This window comes from Cavia porcellus, unplaced genomic scaffold (genome assembly GCF_034190915.1).
Source record: "Cavia porcellus strain 051 isolate PalLab524CR breed Dunkin Hartley unplaced genomic scaffold, mCavPor4.1 scaffold_2, whole genome shotgun sequence".
Classification (NCBI taxonomy): Eukaryota; Metazoa; Chordata; class Mammalia; order Rodentia; family Caviidae; genus Cavia; species Cavia porcellus.
In genome coordinates, this window is record NW_026947485.1 from 71,079,910 (window position 1) to 71,095,085 (window position 15,176).

General features: G+C 37.5%; 1 protein-coding gene and 1 non-coding gene across 7 annotated transcripts in view; one reads left to right on the plus strand and one right to left on the minus strand.

Moving 5' to 3' along the window:
• Kif27 (kinesin family member 27) overlaps positions 1-15,176 on the minus strand; it is a 206,118-nt gene that overhangs the window by 119,463 nt on the left and 71,479 nt on the right. For 3 of the 6 annotated variants that reach the window (XM_063243572.1, XM_013158331.3, XM_013158332.3), the window contains exons 2-3: positions 12,993-13,377; positions 81-281 (exon numbers count right to left, since the gene is read on the minus strand). The exons of 1 other annotated variant lie outside the window; for it this stretch is intronic. In XM_063243572.1, the coding sequence (XP_063099642.1) occupies positions 81-281; positions 12,993-13,290 (499 nt within the window). In that variant the 5' untranslated portion in view covers positions 13,291-13,377. Of the gene's footprint in view, positions 1-80; positions 282-12,992; positions 13,378-15,176 lie in introns of those variants that run through there. 2 more of the 6 variants (XM_023567367.2, XM_063243580.1) reach the window with 2 other exon arrangements.
• LOC111758429 (small nucleolar RNA SNORA2/SNORA34 family) lies at positions 6,074-6,204 on the plus strand. Its single transcript, XR_002792604.1, has one exon. It is a non-coding gene; the product is annotated as a small nucleolar RNA SNORA2/SNORA34 family (small nucleolar RNA).

Below are 15,176 nucleotides of genomic sequence, written 5' to 3' on the forward strand. Positions count from 1 at the left end.
AATTCCTTGGAGCACAACCAGAAACCAAAAATGAGGCATGTCTGCTTTACAAAGGTGATCGATTAAGTAGGCTACTTCACCTGTGTTTCCTTTTTCATCTTCTCGGATGTGCAGCTCCTTCATGGAGGTCTCCAATTCTAGAAGATCTCTTAGGTCTTCCTTGTATACTTCTATATAGGACACTTTTATACTAAAGTCACTGCTAGGATTTTCAGAGATGCTCTGAAATATTTCTTGGATTGCTCGAGGAATGATACCCTTCTGACCCTCCACAACTGAAGCTGAAAATTCAGAAAAGGAAAACACATTTGGAACTTGCAATATAAAAAGCTATAATTCAAAATTTATACCTACTAAACGTTTCCTCTTACCTTTTGATTATTATTTCTCTGAAATTTACAGGAAATGTTCACACAAATTCCCTTACTTAGAATCCACGCATTGATTAAGCAAATATTTCGTAGTTAGTATGGCCAGTCACTTTAGGACTCTGGGGCCCATTAGTGAACAAAACAAAGGGAGAAAGTCTCTGCCCCGTAGAGATTCGACTGTGGAAAAATTTATAAACAGCTACAAAGGGTAATGGATAAATGATAAGAGAATTAAGTGCTACATTAAAAAATGGTACATTTAAAACAAAAAACAGAGCAGAGTAAAAGGGACCAGGAGCGTGACTCTATGCTCAGCAGGAAGTTCCTGCAATTATAAATAGTTAAGGTCATGTTCGCTATCGCTGAGAAGCTGACATGTGAAGAAAGATTTAAGAGAGAAGTGAATGGTTCACCAATGGAGAAGGCCTCCAAACAGGTACGTGCCAAAAACAAGGAGACCAGGTGGTCAGCACAGAGGGAACAAGAGCAGAGTGACACAAGATGAGAACACAAACGTGACATTCAAAATGAAGGTTCTGAACGCTGGTTTGTTGTTTTTTTGGTTTTTTTGAAGGGGGTGCCTTTTTGTGACAGGGTCTCACCATGCAGTTCAGGCTGGCCTTGACCTCACTTTGTAGCCCAGGATGGCCTCAAACTCACAGCAATCCTTCTGCCTCAGCCTCCCAAGCACTGGGATTACAGATGTGTACCACTGCGCCTGGCATGTGAGTACTTATTTATTGAAGTGAGAGCCACTAAAATAGGGCAGTAGCTTATGTTTACCTAAGATTTTTTTAAAAACATTCTCTCTGCTGTGTCTTTCAGAGTGTAAACAGACCACTTAGGAGGCTAATGTAGAATTTGGGAGTTAAGGACATTACGAGGTGGTCAAGACAGTGGTACACGAAGTGGGTGCTCACTTCATCAGCCGGCATATCAAGATGGTGGCACAAGTCAGGATGACAAATAGTTTTGGTTTATGCTGAACAGGTAGGTATTAAGATTTCCTAAGGACAGGTTTGCCTGTGTCACATCAAAAATACTGCCATTCATTTCCACAGAACTGGGTGCTAGGCCAATTACACCATAGCTCCCACCCCAAATCAATGGAGGCAGTCAGACCTGGGGACAGAGGCAAAGGCCTACTGTTAGCCATGCCCAGAAAACATCACTGAAAGCACACACAAACTAAAAGAGATTTCCATACTAGCAACAAAGTGATTCAACTATAATCGACCAACAGCTCCCAAGACATGCACACACACATGCATACACACGCATGCACATGTGCAAACACACACAGAGACATGAGAAAACAAGACAATAAAATGCCTCCAAAAATTCCCTATTCTCCCAAAGCTGATCCATGCAACATCAATGGGAGGAAATCAAGCTCAACAACTGAATTACACAAAATGATAAAACACATACACATACATAAGAAAATCGTCTAAGATTCTCAGCAAGATCAAAGATTATATATATTCACAAACAGACTTAATAAACACAGTAGTCACTGAATTACAGAACACATTAATAAAAAGCTATCTGAGCCAGGTACAGTGGGATATGCCTGTAATCCCAGCACTCAGTAGGCTGAGGCAGGAGAATCACTACAAGTTCAAGACCAGCCTGGGCTACACAGTGAAAAATCAAACTCAGCATAAATTATATAGTAAACCTGTTTCAAAACAAAAACAGTAAGAGAAAAAAAGCTTGCTGATAATAATACAAAACATGAATAACCAAAATAATAATAATAATAATAATAAATGCCAGGGATTTAGCTCAGTGGCACAAGCACTTCACTGGCAAGCACAAGGTCGTGAGTCCAGTCACTGGTACCATCAAAAAAAAAGGAATAACCACATTAGAGTTCATGAAAGCATACTAAATACATCCAAGAGATACAAAATTCTATGGAAAGTACGAGCTGCAAAAAACCAGGTGTGGTGGCATATGCCTATAATCCCAGCACTCAGGAGGCTGAGGCAGGAGAACTGCTGCAAATTTGAGGCTGGCCTGGGCTACACAGCAAGTTCAAGGCCAGCATGAACTGCATAGCAAGAACCTGTCTCAAAAACAAAAAACAAACAAACAAAAAAAAAACCAAGAAAACATTTCTTTATTTCACATTAGTACACTATGTCCATTACAACACGATGTATCAAATTATAAGGGTGCGGGGGCTGGGGATTTAGCTTAGCGGCATAAGCGCCTGCCTTGCAAGCAGGCAGTCGTGAGTTCAATCCCTGGTACCGATAAAAAGGAAAAAGACAAAAAAAAATTTTAAGGGTGCACATTAGACACAACCATGTCTTTTCATGATCAAGTACACACATTATTTGTGTATTATATCCATACTCCGACTGTTCATTCAGGGAGAGTCTTGAGTTCATCTGTTTCAACAGACAATTTCCTCTTGTTCAAAGTTTTCCACTTGAGTATTTACAAATAATTATAATTTACATTATCTTTATCAATGATAATATTTACATTGTATATTATGTTATACTTCAATACATCTATTATGCAGCACAACAGACATATTAAATGCATTCATCTGCCTATCTTAATTATGGCTTATTTTGGGAGTAGAGCTCTTATTATGAGTACTCTGAAATATCATACTAGGGCTTATTTTCCAGGTAAGTCTTTTCAGAGAAATGTGGTAGTGTGCTCAAGACCTGTCTCAACACACACAAAAAAATATACTCACAAATAATCAACAGGTTGCAGGAGAAAAAAAAAAGGAAGAAATCAGTTCCTATATCAAACAATATGCCACTAAAACCTATCCCCTATGTCTATGGGACATAATGAAAGCAATCATAACAAAGAAAGTTATAACTATGAGTACTCATATCAGAAAAACAGAGTGAGCCTAAGTAAATAAGTTAATGGTACATGTCAAGGTAGAAAAGCAAGAGCAATTCAAATCCAAAACTACCAAGGTAGGAAATTATAAATATCATAATAGGAAATTAATGAAATTGAGAGTAAAAAAACATAAAAAAAAGAATCAACCTCAGACAATCTTATCAAAAAAAGGAAAAGGGAAAAAAGACCTATATCGATGCAATTAGGAATGGAAAAGGTGGTGAACCATGAGGGGCCCAGGAAGAGAGAAAAGCCAATTCATCCTTATGAGTCTACTAGTGTGCAGCTGAGAGGCAAGATCATGGCATCTCTCCCCAAACACCTACTCCCATAGGCAAGCTATTGGTTGGGAGGGCAGGCTGAGTTAATAGCAACTGAGGTCCAAAATAACTTAATGCTTGCGCTGTTTGATTGCCTTTGCAGGCCTACGGCTGGTAATCTGATCATTTATTAAGAGGATAACAGATACAATATAGCAAATATGGGGGATTTCCTTCTGTCTTTTTGAAATATATTTTGCTTGCCGGGCGTGGTGGCGCGCGCCTGTAGTCCCAGCTACTCGGGAGGCTGAGGTGGGAGGATCGCTTGAGTCCAGGAGTTCTGGGCTGCAGTGCGCTATGCTGATCGGGTGTCCGCACTAAGTTCGGCATCAATATGGTGACCTCCCGGGAGCGGGGGACTATCAGGTTGCCTAAGGAGGGGTGAACCGGCCCAGGTTGGAAACGGAGCAGGTCAAAACTCCCGTGCTGATCAGTAGTGGGATCGCGCCTGTGAATAGCCACTGCACTCCAGCCTGGGCAATATAGTGAGACCCTGTCTCTAAAAAAAAGAAAAAAAAAAAAATGAAATATATTGCTCTGTTTTGTCTTGTTCCATTTTATTGTTTTGTTTTATTCAGTGCTGTTTTGATTGGTTTTATTCTGCTCTGTCCTATTTGATTTTACTATGTTTGATGGTATGGGCAGCAATTCTGAAGATAGCAGGAGGCATTATGATAATCATTGTTGATTTCCCATTATCTTGTTTTTAAGTGCTGTATCACTTTCACTGTTTTGCTTTGACAGGTTTTATTCTGTTCTATTTGATTTTGTAAAGTCTGATGGTATGGTCAGTTAGTGTGAAGATCATATGGTAACCATTGTTGATTTCCTATTATTTTGTTTTTAAATCCCGTATTGCTTTGACTATTTTGTTTTAATTGGTTTTCTTCTATTTTATTTGGTTTGATTTTAATATGTCTGATGGTAGGCAGCTATTTTGAAGATAATAAGAAGCATTATAGCAGCCACTGTTGATTCCTAATATCCTATTTTGAAATCCTGGATCACTTTCATTGTTTTGTTTTGATTGGCTGTATTCTGCTTTATTTTGTTAAGTTTTATTCTCTTTAAAATAAAAAAATACTAAAAAATGTGAAATCACAACAAATATCACCAAAAATTCAGATTATCAGTAACTAGTCTGAAAAGCTATACTCCAATGAGCTGGATAATCTCAAAGAAACTGATAGATTTTTAGGTACATATGAACTACCAAAACTGAACCAAAAAAACATAAAAACTCTGACCAACCCAATAACAGGCAATAAAACTGAGGTAGTAATTTCAAAAGAAAATCTATCAGTCAAGCGTGGTGGTATATACCTGTAATCCTAGCACTCAGGAGGCTGCAGGAGGAGGAATGCCACAAGTTCAAGGTCAGCCTAGATTACAGTGAGTACAAGATCACCCTGAACTGCACAGAGAGACCCTGTGTCAAAACACTATAAATTAATTAATTACATTTTAAAAACTACCAACTTAGGGGCTGGGGATTTAGCTCGGGGGCATAAGCGCCTGCCTTGCAAGCAGGCAGTCGTGAGTTCGATCCCTGGTACCGATAAAAAGGAAAAAGAAAAAAAAAAAAAAAAAAAAAACCTACCAACTTAAAAAAAAAGGCCAGTATTCAATGTATTCACTGCTAAATTCCACGAAATTCAGAGATCTAATGTCAATACTTCTTGTGGTAAATTAACTAATGGTCAACTTGTAACAACCAACTGAACTGAATCAGCATGGCGCTGGGTGTGGAAGACCCATCTAAGGGTTGCCGCCAACAGCATAAAAAGAGAACTGGAGGGGAAGACGGTGTGCTGTTGATCCTCCTGGAGAAGCTTGTCGTGCTGGCTTTCCTGATATGAACTCAGCTTTTTTAATCATCAGGGGAGGCCCTGCTGTCACTGAGAGTGGCTGCAGTTTTCTTTGGGAGAGCTCTGGTTCTTACCTTGAGCGTTGCTTCCTGCAGATCCCTCAGCCTGATAATACTGAGATTCTCCATCTTGCTACTGCAGACTTTCTAGCTTCCACCACTGACCTTTGGGCCTTCCCATTGCAGGTCCTTGACACAGACTTGCATAAGACATTGTTATGGGCTCTAGTTCTCCAGCTGGAGTCACAGAGCACACTGCTATGGGCTCCAGGGTCCAGGAATTGTGCATAATATCACTGTGGGATCCAGGCCCTCAGCTGGATTCTTTGCATCTTTAATGTGTGGACAGATTGCCTACACTCTTTTGCATTTGACTCTGAGTGAACATTATAATTCTATAAATTATATGTCCCGTATTAAATCCATTCCCCTGACTACAACACTTCTCAAACTCATGACAACTACAAAGAAAAGGTTAGTGACAAACTCACTCCTCGAAGGTAGCATTACCTTCACTCCAAAACCAGAAAAAGACTTAACCAAAAATGAGAACTATAGGCCGGTCTCTTTAATAAACAGTCCTCTGTTGAAGATGCACAAATCCTCAACAAGATATTGGCAAAAAAGTGCAGAAACTGGCCCTGATTCAAGGCCAGCAGCTTCCTGACACTGTTGGTTTCAAGCAGAAGCCTGCAGAAATGTCTATTATGTTAGCCATTTCGGAACTTTGGCAGCAAAATGGTCAACTCATTAGAAAGAAACAGCTTGAAGCAACTCCTCCCTGCCCTGGTGAGCGGCTGTGAGCATGGTAGGCTGTGGCAGCCCAGTACTGGAGCCACCAGCATTTACTGGGACCTGCACCATGCCAGGACCTGGTACGCTGGGAAACCAAGCAACCCCTCCCCCCTGGAGAGTGGCTATGAGCATGGCAGGCTGTGGCAGCCCAGGACAGGAGCCACTGGTACTTACTGGGACCTGTGCCATGCTGGGACCTGGAGTACCAGGAAACCAAGCAACTCCTTCCTGCCCTGGTGAGTGGCTGTGAGCATGGCAGGCTATGGCGGCCCAGAATAGGAATCACCAGCGTTTACTGGGACCCATGCCATGCTGGACCTGGAGCACTGAGAAACCAAGCAACCCTTCCAGCCCTGGTGAGCAGCTGTGAGTGTGGCAGGCTATGGTGACCCAGGATGGGAGCCACCAGCATTTACTGAGACCTGCATCATCTGGGACCTGGAGCGCCAGAAAACCAAGCAACACCTGCCCTGCTGCCTGTTTTGTTTTGTTGAACTTCAATATACATGAAAGTATGGACAGCTATTTTGAAGATAAGAAGAGACTCTATGACAGCCATTAGTGACTTCCCTATTGTCTGGTTTTGAAGACCTAAATTGCCTTCCTCATTCTGTTTGGATTAGTTTTATACTATGTTGTTTTGTATTACATTTTAAAAACTACCAACTTAGGGGCTGGGGATTTAGCTCGGCGGCATAAGCGCCTGCCTTGCAAGCAGGCAGTCGTGAGTTCGATCTCCGGTACCGATAAAAGGAAAAAGACCAAAAAAAGAAAAAAAATGGAAATAACTAACTGTAATATATCACATAAACAAAAACAAGGACAAAAATCACATGATCATCTCAACAGGTACAGAAAAAGCCTTTGACAAAAATCCAGCATCCAATCATGATAAAAAAAAAAAAAAACCCGAAGGAAATACACCTAGAAGAACCATATCTCAGTGTCATAAAACCATTTATGATGAATTTACTGCCAACATCATATTAAACAGTGAAAAGCTGAAAGCTTTCCCTCTAAATGAAGAAGAAAAAGATATCCAGTATTATTACTCCTCTTCAATATAGTACTTGAAATTCTTAGTCAGAGCAATCAAGGAAGAGAAAGAAATTAAAGAGATAGGTACAGGAAAGAAGTTAAACTGTACTTATTTGCAAATGACATGACCCTCTATATAAACTACCCCACAAATGCTGCCAAAACACCCTTAGTGCAAAGCCAGGTATGGTGGCACACACCTGTATTCCCAGCACTTTGGAGGCTAAGGCAGGAGGATCACTGTGAGTTTGAGACCAGCCTGGGTTACAATGTGAGTTGAAGGCCGGCCTGAACTCAAAGTAAGACCCTGTCTCAAAAAAGACAAAAATCAAAACAAAACACTCTTAGTACAAATAAATATAGCAATGTAGAAGGAAACAAACAAACAAGTAATGGCTGTCACATTTCATGGCACATGAAAATGGCATATCTGTCCAGCAATAATAACCTCACTAAGAAAAAAATGACAGTAATATCATTCACTGCAGCATCAAGAACAAATACTTAAAAATTAAGTGAAATACCTCTGTAACAAAAACCTTAGTAATCTGAAAAAAGAGATTGTACAGGAACTCAGAAAATGGGATAGATCAAAAAATACAGGAGATTAAAGAAGAGATCCTACTGGACAGAAGAGATTACCCTGTTCCTGGACAGGCAGAATCAATATTGTCAAAATGGCCATATTTCACCTCTACGTCACTGAACCTGTGCTTGCGCCAAGATGATCATAGTAACTTTCACTTTACTAAGTCCTCTGGTCAGTGCCATTTCTCATCTCACTGGAACTTGACATTCTCCCCTGGTTTTCAGGCTCTGCATTCTTGGTTTTCTTCTTATCTGATGGTCCCCCCTCTGACACTGTTGCTAGTCCATTGTACTGGAACTACCCAGAGCTCAGGTTTGGGGCTCTGTAGAGTCCATATTCTCTTTTGGTGATTGCATCCATTCTCGTTACATTAAATACTGTCTTCTGTGTAACTGACTTCTAGTTTTTCCTCCAGTCCAAATTACTGTCATGAACTCTGAGAACTCATAAATCTGACTGCCATTAAACATAATGAATGCCTAATAGATACAGTAAGCATAACAGGCTAAAAATTGAGCTTAAACTGTTTTCCTTTCAAACTAATTCTTTACTTTTATATATTTATTTTAACTTTGATGTCTGTAGTACATAAGGTTTTCATCATCTTAGGGTATAGATTCTAAATGTATTTTGATTCTTTTTATTACCCTTCCCTTCACCTCCCTCTACCATCTTCTATCTCTTGGTCCCTTTCCCATTTACAGAAAGATCTATCTCCCTGTTTCTTACTGTCTACCTTTTATTTATTGATATATTTTTTGATCTTTTGGTCTTTTTAACTGAGACTAGGTTTCACTATGTTGTTCAAGCTGGCCTTAAAGTTGTGACAGCCCTCCTGCTTCAGTTATTTTGTTTTTAAAATTATTTATACTTTGAGTTTCTCATAAAAGAGAAGCTATGCCATATTTAAACATCTGTGTCTGATTTTGTCTCTTAACATTACAGTCTACAGATACACTCTTCTATAAATGGCTGCAATTTAGCCTTATGTCAAGTTCAAGGTCAGTCTTGCTATATAGTGAGAGCCTGTCTCAAAAAAAAACAAAAATAGGGAGCTGGGGATTTAGCTCAGCGGCATAAACACCTGCCTTGCAAGCAGGCAATCATGAGTTCGATCCCTGGTACCAATAAAAAGGAAAAAGACCAAAAAAAAAAAAAAAAAAAAAAAAAAAAAAAAAAACAAACTAAAAAAAACCCTAAGAGACTCCAATCCATGCCTGCACACCAGTGTCTGCAGCAGCTGTATTCATAAAACCAAAAAGAGGAAAGAAACCCAAGCATTCATTAACAAAACAAGCTAAATAAAAGGTTATATATATATATATATATATATATGAACATTACTCAGTCATAAATAGAAATGAAGTTCCTTTGCATGCTACAATATAGCGACAGAAGCCAGACACAGAAAAACTAATACTAAATAATTCCATAAAATACCTAGGAAAGTCAATTTCTCTGTTTTTGTTGTTGTTGTTTTTACTTTATTTTTTGGTATCAGGGATTGAACTTACAATTTTGCACTTGTGCCTAGGCAGGCACTTGTGCTGTTGAGCTAAGTCCCTGGCAGGAAAGTCAATTTCATAGAAATTAAATTGGAAATTACAATGGAAAGGTAGTTATTGTCTTTTTTGTGTGTGTGTGCCAGAGATCGAACTCATGACCTTGTACTTGCCAGGCAGGTACTTATGCTGCTGAGTTAAATTCTCAGCCCATGTAGTTATTGTCTAATGGGTACAGAGCTTCTGCTTGGAGTGACAAAGATTTTTGAAAAAAGTGGTGATTATTTCATTAACACTGTAAATGAATTTGATGTTACGGACTTACACAGTTAAAAGTACAAGATAAGCCAGGTGTGGTTGTGCACACCTGTAATTTCCAGCACTCTGGGAAACTGAGGAACAAGGATCAAAAGTTCAAGCCCAGCCTAGGTAATTTAGCAAAAGACCCTGTCTAAAAATAAAAACTAAACTCTAGGCAAAGGCCTTGAGTTCAACCCTGGTAAAAGAGGAAAAAAATGCAAGTTAAATGGTAAATTAAGGTTATGCATTTTATTGGACCCATATCCTTCACCATGTACTAAGCTAAAATCAGAATGGATCAAAGATCTTACTATTAAAAGAAGAAATATTAAATCTGCTGGAAGACAGTAGGTAAAACTCTTGAAGACACTGGTGTAAGCAAAGACTTTAAGAACAAAACCCCAACTGCACAAGAACTATCACAAAGAATCAACAACTGGATTCTCACTCGGCTGAAAAGCTTACAGCCAGAGAAACCACCAAAAGAGTGAAGAGACAACTTACAATGTGGGAGAAAATGTCTGCCAGCTGTTCCTCAAAGGATTACTATCAAGAACATATAAACAACTCAAAACAATCAGTACTCTCATATTTAAAGACCCACTCCAAAAATGGGCAGTGAGATGAATACACACTTCTCAGATAAAGAAATACAAACATCAAATAAATATGTGAAAAAATGTTCAACATCATTGGTTCTCTTGATTACTTTTCTCTCATTGCTGAGACAAAATATCTGATACCAAAATTAGGCAAGGAAAGGTTTATTTATCTTACAGTTTTTGAGGTTTCAGCTGGCTCCAAGGCAGGGTGGTTTGGCTGATGGGCAATCATTAATGGCGGCCACAAACAGCAAGAGCAAAAAGGGTGAAAGAGCAAAAAAAACACACCTTTTTCCCTCCCTTATATTGTATGCCAGCTCTGCCCCTGGCCAGGTGCAGCACTCACACAGCTAATCCAAGCACTAAACAACAAACCAATCACAAAATTTAGCCATCTCCATGACTGCATGAGGCTCAGGGGGGCCACTTAGACACAAACCATAACACTGAGCATTCAAGAGATGCAAATTAAAACAACACTGTTTCCACCTAACCCCAGAAAGAATGGCTATTATCAAAAGATCAACCAAATGCCTGAAAGGCCGTGGGGGACAAAGAATCCTGCTCTATTTTTGATGGAAATGCAGACTGGTGCAACCACTGTAAAAATCAATGTGGGGATTATTCAAAAAACTAGGACTAGAAGTCCCATTCAACCTAGCTATTCTCCTTCCGGGTATCTTCTCAAAAGAATTAAAAGCATCATACCACAGCAACATATGTGCAATCATGTTTATAGCAGTAGATTTTGTAATAGCCAGACCTTGGAAACAACTTAAATGCCAATCAACTGAGGAATGGATAAAAAGATGTGCTATTTTTACACAACGGAGTACTACTCAGCCAAAGAAGGATAAACTGGAGACTTTTAAAGTAACTTGATACTTTTAATGTGACTTGATACCATACTTATTAGTAAAATAAATAAGATACAGATATGTAAAAATCCTATTGTTTCATTAATTTGAGAAGCTGAAAGAAACAACATATATATGTGTATGTATATGAATACGTATATAAAAATAGTTAAAATAGTTCTACTACTGATTTCTCTGAGTTCACTGAGGAGAAGGATTTGTGCTGGCATTATTTAGACAACTGAATGCAGGTGTCTTGTGCTCTGGGTGAATGATTTGGGGATGATAATGTGCAATGTATGTACCTTGTTGCCCCATGATTGACATGAAACATTTTTTTCTTCTTTCTTTTTCTTCTTGAAATAAAATAGATCTGGGAGGAAAAATAGGTTACGCAGAGCCGGGCATGGTGGCTCATGTCTATAATCCCAACACTCAGGAGGCAAATCTGAGACAAGCCTAGGCTACAAAGTGAGCTCCAGGCCAGCCTGAACTGCACAGAGAGACCCTTTCTCAAAAAGACAAAAAAAAAAAAAAAGGTTACGTATGTTTGTATTTACATATAACCATGATCTTTAAAACAGTGAAAACAAAGTGTACAAGATAAAACTTAAAATAAGTACAAGGGGATAAATTGAGATTTAAGTATAAGTTTTTATAAACTAGCTTAGAAAATCTGTACATCAGTTTTTAGTGTTGTTCTACGAAAAATACATTCATAGCAATACTAGCTTATGAATGAACCTTAAAAACAACTTACTTACTTTCAGGTAAATTACAGAAGTTTATATTTTTGGAAATAATTGTCCTAAAAAACTGAACCTCTATGAAGATAGCAGCCTGTCACCTAACTTAAGATGCAAGACAGTCATCACATGGCAAGTACATGAAGCTAAATATTTTCCCAATACAAAGGACATAGTGAGTAATTCTTTGAAGAGCTTTTTGGAATTAGCCGAAAGAAAATGAAGATTTTTCTAATTATAAAACAAGTAAGCAATCTAGGTTATCTAGAGTATATGACTGACCAGAAATAGCTCATTGGGCCAGGAATAGTAGCTTAGTAGCACAAGCACTTGCCTGGCAAATGCAAGATACTCAGTTTGATTCCTGGTACCAAAAAAATAAAAACAGACCTCTCCCACTTCAAAAGATAACAAAGAACAATAATTTAAAACATTTAAAAAGCAAAACTTCAAATAGTTATATTAAAACTTAAATATGTATTTTGGTAATCTAAGTTTCATATTAGAAATGTTGGTCTCATATTCCTGAAATGCAATACTTCAGTCTGAAAATACATAATATTTAATAGCTCAATAGCCATCATTAGCCATTACATATTATTAAAATAGTATATAAATCTATGCCTATGCTGGCTGTGGTGGTGCACACCTGTAATCCCAAGAATAGGGAGGCTGAGGCAAGAAGTTGCCAACTTTGAGCACAGTCTGGGTAATTAGAACTCAGTGTGACTTTCTCCCAAAAAAACAACACTTATTATGATAATCCTAAATGAAGTCTTCCTTACCATAGAAGAAAAAAAGGTGTGCTTTTAGCAGAAAAACACAAATGTGGGAGGGTGGCTCAGTGGTAGTGTTTGCAGTGTGAAAAGAAAGAGGAAAAAGGAAAGAAAGATCACTAAATATTGTCTTAAACTTCTTTCCTCAAGAAAAAATATGTAAATTAGATTACTTAATGAAATTTCAATATTTAAAAATAAGTCTCTCAAAGGTAATGATCTTGTGATGACACTTGATTTAGTCATCTTTTCATTATTTAATCAACATGCTGCACACCTACTGTGTATCAGGTACTATCACATTTTAGTTTTTTTCTGTCTCAAAAGTCCAAGAGTATGAGAGTCTTACCAACATGGCCTCCTCCGATGGTGTACGTCTTTCCAGATCCAGTCTGTCCATAGGCAAAAACAGTTGCATTATAGCCCTCAATGAGTGACAGCACCAAGGGCTTAATGCACGTATTATAAACTTCATCTTGAGTAGAATTTTTGCCAAAAACGAAGTCAAATGTGAAGACTCTATCTTTCCCAATGATAATTTGCTGGGTGTTTGGAACAACTCTCACACAAACTTGATGATTATGAAGAACTTCTTTGCAAAGCAGAGGTCTAACTCTTACAGCAACTTTTACTGGTATTTCCTCCATGGCAGCTTAGATTTTACTAAACAGATAATCTACTTAAAGTACAATATCAAGTATGAGAAACATCCATTTTACATAAGAGCTGGATACCTGTGTATCAAAAACAAAAGACAAATTTTAATTACTTGTCTAGTAAAATTATGCACTTATTTAAAGCAAAGTCAATCAAAGTTGTTTTTCAGTACAATATAGTTACAAAGAGTAAACCTGCTTTATAAAGTACATCATTAATTTACTGATGAAATCACAGAATGTCTGGACTTGCTTTAAAATAATCCAGGCACTGCAGCTTCCAGTTGGTAAACTGTAAAGTTAAGTGGTAAGCAGATGAAATTCCACTATGCCTTAGTTTTTAACTTCACAATTTATTTATCTACACATTGAACAATCAAGGAATTAGAAAATTCAGGCAAAGAAATTGAGGAATTACATGTCTTAAAACTTTTCAAAAAAAGGCTAACATTTCTATTAGATTTTATAGATGTTTACTAAAAAGTAGCATCTTCTCTTTGTCACAGATATTAGAAATAAATTTCTAAAAACAGTGTTTGGAATTTTCATACGTCAATATAAATTTAAAACTAAATTTTATATCATAAATAATCAAAACAGAAAGGAAAACTCTGTTTTCCACTCCTAAAAATGTTATACTGCTTTCTGAAGATCCCTCAAATTATTAATATTTAAACTGGCAACTACACTTACAATGAATACCCTGAAAATCTTATGAAGAAAACAGTTCGATTTACAACAGCATCAAAGAAAGAAAATAATTTCCAATCCAGATTAATGCACCCTGCAAAACTGTCTTTCAGAAAAGAGAAATAAGATACTTCCATAACAAAGAACTGAAGAAATTCATGACCACCAAACCAGCTCTACAGTATGTTTTGAAAGATATTGTAGAGAGATAACAATGTGTACAAATCCAAGAACACCAATATGAATAAGCCACAAGGCAGGACAAGCAATTAAACAGAGGGGAAAGACAAAGAACCAAAGTAGATAATATGACAAGACTAAGTCAGTACATTTCAGTTAAAACCATCAATATAAATGATCTCAACTCATCAATAAAAAGAAACAGCACAATGAATCAAGAAATAAGAGTCTCAAAGCAAATTACAAGTGGAAAAAAAAAGAAATAAGAGCCAACAATATGCTGCCTACAAGAAACACATTTAACTCAAAAAGAAATTCATAGGCTGAAAGTTAAAGGATGGAAAACAATATTCCATGTGACAGAAACCCAGAAAAAACAGAGGTGACTATTTGCAGGCAATGTGAACCTCAAGCCAAGACTAATCAAAAGAGATAAAGAAGGCTACTACATTCTCATTAAAGGAAAACTCCAAGAAGATATTACAATCATAAATAGGTATGTATCAAATACTGGAATACCCAAGTATATAAAAGACATATTATTGGACATGAAAAATCAAATAAGCACTAACACAATTGTAATGAGGGACCTTAAACCCTATTGTCACATAGCTACATCAACTATACAAAAAATCAGCAAAGAAATATCAGAACTGAACCAAACCTGTAAACAAATGGCCTTAACTAATGTCTATAGTGTGTTTCACCCCACAACATGAGTATACATTCTTCTCAGTTGCACAAGGACATTCTCCAAAACAGATCACATACCAGTCCATACAACATGTGTCATTAAATGCAAAGGAACTAAAATTATCCCGTGTATACTATCTGATGATAGTGCAATGAAATTGGAAATCAATAGCAAAAGAAATCACAAAAACTTCACAAATATATAGTAATTAAATAAAACCCTATGGAACAACCAATGAGTCACAAATGAAATTAAAGAAATTAAACAGTATTTATAATTACATGATAATGCCGACACAATATATCAGAACTTA